Here is a 2,995-nt window from a genome sequence, read left to right as displayed (position 1 = left end):
TCTTAGAAGCTGCTTAGGAATTTGCTGTCTTTTCCTATTCATTTTATATGTTCAGTATTAAGGTGGAGATGACTTCTCGACCATAAAAGAAAAAAAAAACCTCTCTGCAGGATTTTCAATATAATTTTAAAATCACATGTTTAAGAGAAAATCTAATTTTTCTGATAAAAATGTGAAACAGAATTCGAAATAAATATTTAAAAATCTGAAAACAAAATAACTTGGATTATCTTAATTTTTCGTATGGCTACTTAACAATCCCAAGGCAAAACAATGCCCATCACTGAAATGAGCAGGATGGGTCAGTCCCTCCTCTTCAGTTTTCCCTGGGATAAATCGAAATTTAATTCTCATTTTTTCTTAACGGTTTTGGAAGCCCTCAGGCTTTCGTAGTCAGTGAACCCTATGATTTGTGCTTCCAAGCTCTGTCCATGCTATTCCTTCTATCTAAAATGACATTTCCTGGCTTACCCTTCAAGCCCCAACGTCTGCTGGTCCTTCCAGAAAAATTGCTGCTTATTTTTCAAGGCAAATAATCGTATCTTTGATGCCTGAGTCGAAGATGAGATTGGCCATTCAACATCATTTAAATGTTTCCTGAGCTTCTTCTGTGTGGTAGGCACTTCTGTCTCTAGGGACTCCTGCATGCTGTGTAGACCGTCAGAGCATCTACAAGCTTCCTTGTCCTTCATGGGCTAAGCCATGCCTGACTCCTCCTTTCTCTATCAGGCAGCAAAGATGAGAGGGAGCAGTCACGACACACTCGTTTCTTTGTGTTTCTACACACAGCCAGATTGGAAGAAGGGGTTTAACAAATCGCTAAGTGGATATGCAAGTTACTTTGAGTTCGGGGAAAGGGAGGATTAATAAAAACATACACTGGAAGGAGTAACTCAAAATTATGGAAATAGATGAGTGAGCACGGAAACAAGTCTATTAGTTAACAGTAACAAAGAAAGGGAGAGAGTGATGCTTGGGGGGCGAGGGGACTAAAACACGATGGAACCTCAACATTTTGTGGTGAGTCTTCAGTAACTTTGTACTGGAACAGGACTGGAGATTAAGTGTCTCGATGAGAAGCATGAAAGGGAGTATCATTATATATTAATAATTAAAAATTTTAATAATCATGAATAATAAGCTAACCTTATGTGCCAAGAACTGTCTCAAGTGCTTTCAGTGAAATAACTCATTTAAATACCCAGACGGCCTGGAGGTCTTACCATGAGCCTTGGGGCACAAGGAGGTGGCTTTGGTCACACACCTAGTGAGTGGAGGAGATAGGGTTTGAACCCAGGCTCCAAGCTTTGTCAGTTAGCCACTATGATCTAAGACGACTGCGCCCCCCCCATGACTCACACGGGGGAATAGAATGGGAGGAGCTGGTATGTATACAAAGAATAATATTAAGTCTGGACAACTTCAATGGTTACCTTGTAAAGAGGTAATCTGCTGAGTATAGGATAGATTTGAGCTAGGCTCTTTCCTCATCATTCAGACACACACACACACACACACACACACACACTATTGTACTCTGTGTTTTAAACCTTTTGAGGGGGAGTGGAAGAGGCTGCCCCAAAATATGACATTTGGGCATATTGATTATTTTGAAAAAAAGTTACTTGAAAAAGAGCTCGTACAAGAAGGATGCTTTGACGCTCCTCTGTCTCCTTGAAAGCAGGATATAAATGCCCCAAGGCGAAGGTGCCACAACACATTCTTGTCACCAGAAATAGGGAATTTGGGTCCAAGAAAGCTATATCAACAAATCTTGTTACATACTCACTAATTTACTATCCCAAACCCAAACTTCTCCAAACTTCTTTGCTTTTGCTTTGTCAATTCTTCACAGGTGTTTTTTTTGTTTGTTTTTTGTTTTGTTTTGTTTTGTTTTTTTTGTCTAAAGGACATAAAATCTGCCCTCCCTGGTCACTTCTTTGAGTCTCATATTTTTTATAGGGCCCCAAGGGTAAACATTAAACTTGTTTTTCTCCTATTCATCTGTTTTATGTCAATGTAGTTATTAGACCAGCCAAAGAACCTAGGAGGGAAGAAGGAGTTTCCTATCAAATGTCAATCTCTCCTAGAAATGGCAAGGGCATCACCAGGAAGGGACCAACAACCAACATCACTATACAAGAGTATTAATGAGATTTTTGCATCCGTAGAACTTGACCAAAGGCCACTTCAGGCTTCTTACCTTAAATGTTTGCTTCATCCACAAAGAGGGTGACAAGAACGTAGAAGGTAAGGCAGAACTCCCACTTACATAGCCCAGCAAGACCAGCGTAGCCACGTGGAGAACAGTTTGTCCAGAATGTCTAGTGCTCTCTCCCCAGTAGCCCTTGGCCGACCTCACACCATTGTGCTTTTCTTCCCTAATGGAACCGGATCCCCAAAATGAAGGCTGGGCCTCCTTGCCCAGAGGTCCCCTGACGTGCTCTGCTGCATCACCACCAAGTGGATGGAGGGCTGGGCATCAAGAGTGGTCTCAGGAGCGTACTCCTTACTGGGGTCCTTGCCTCGGCAGTCATACAGCACGCAGGAGATGAGGAATACCAAGAGCAAGATGACGTAGCTTGCTACTAAGATGATCAGGTTCAAGGTGACAGGGTCGATCTCCAAGTAAAACTCCATCACATCTTTCACGGTTAGGAAGTGGGTCTAGAGAAAGGCAAGGGGGCCAGTGTGGGCATTTCAGGGAGCAAACTCTAGCTCATTGGAATAGCAGTGCTGGCTCTGGGGTAAACATACAATAATCCCCACTGCTCCGGGAGACCTCACAGATTAAAGCTGCTCGGTTTAATAACTTAAGCTCTTGCTGCTAATACCACGGCCACCAAAACACAGAAGCTGTCTCTTGTCAATTCACCTCTATAGACAGAGAAAGAGACGGTTCAAGTATTATTAAAGTGTGGTATATACGCACAGAGCCTATATAATTCCTTATCTAAACAGGTGGTGTGGTGAGCCAAAGTAAGTGTTGTTAATA

At 42.2% G+C, this 2,995-nt stretch overlaps 1 protein-coding gene across 1 annotated transcript; it reads right to left on the bottom strand.

Moving 5' to 3' along the window:
- Positions 1–1,899: 1,899 nt before the first annotated feature.
- On the bottom strand, positions 1,900–2,765 carry LOC122484741 (small integral membrane protein 36-like). Its single transcript, XM_043582684.1, has one exon. The coding sequence runs from the start codon at positions 2,638–2,640 to the stop codon at positions 2,359–2,361; it is 282 nt and encodes a 93-aa protein (XP_043438619.1). The 5' UTR covers positions 2,641–2,765; the 3' UTR covers positions 1,900–2,358.
- Positions 2,766–2,995: the final 230 nt, after the last annotated feature.

The sequence above is a fragment of the Prionailurus bengalensis genome, chromosome E1 (genome assembly GCF_016509475.1).
Source record: "Prionailurus bengalensis isolate Pbe53 chromosome E1, Fcat_Pben_1.1_paternal_pri, whole genome shotgun sequence".
NCBI lineage: Eukaryota > Metazoa > Chordata > Mammalia > Carnivora > Felidae > Prionailurus > Prionailurus bengalensis.
Note: the sequence above shows the minus strand (reverse complement) of the source record. Positions and strands in the feature narration are given on the sequence as shown.

Bases quoted from the DNA above. Each gene is read 5' to 3' on its own strand.
- LOC122484741 (XM_043582684.1), bottom strand. From the start codon at position 2,640: ATGGAGTTTTACTTGGAGATCGACCCTGTCACCTTGAACCTGATCATC.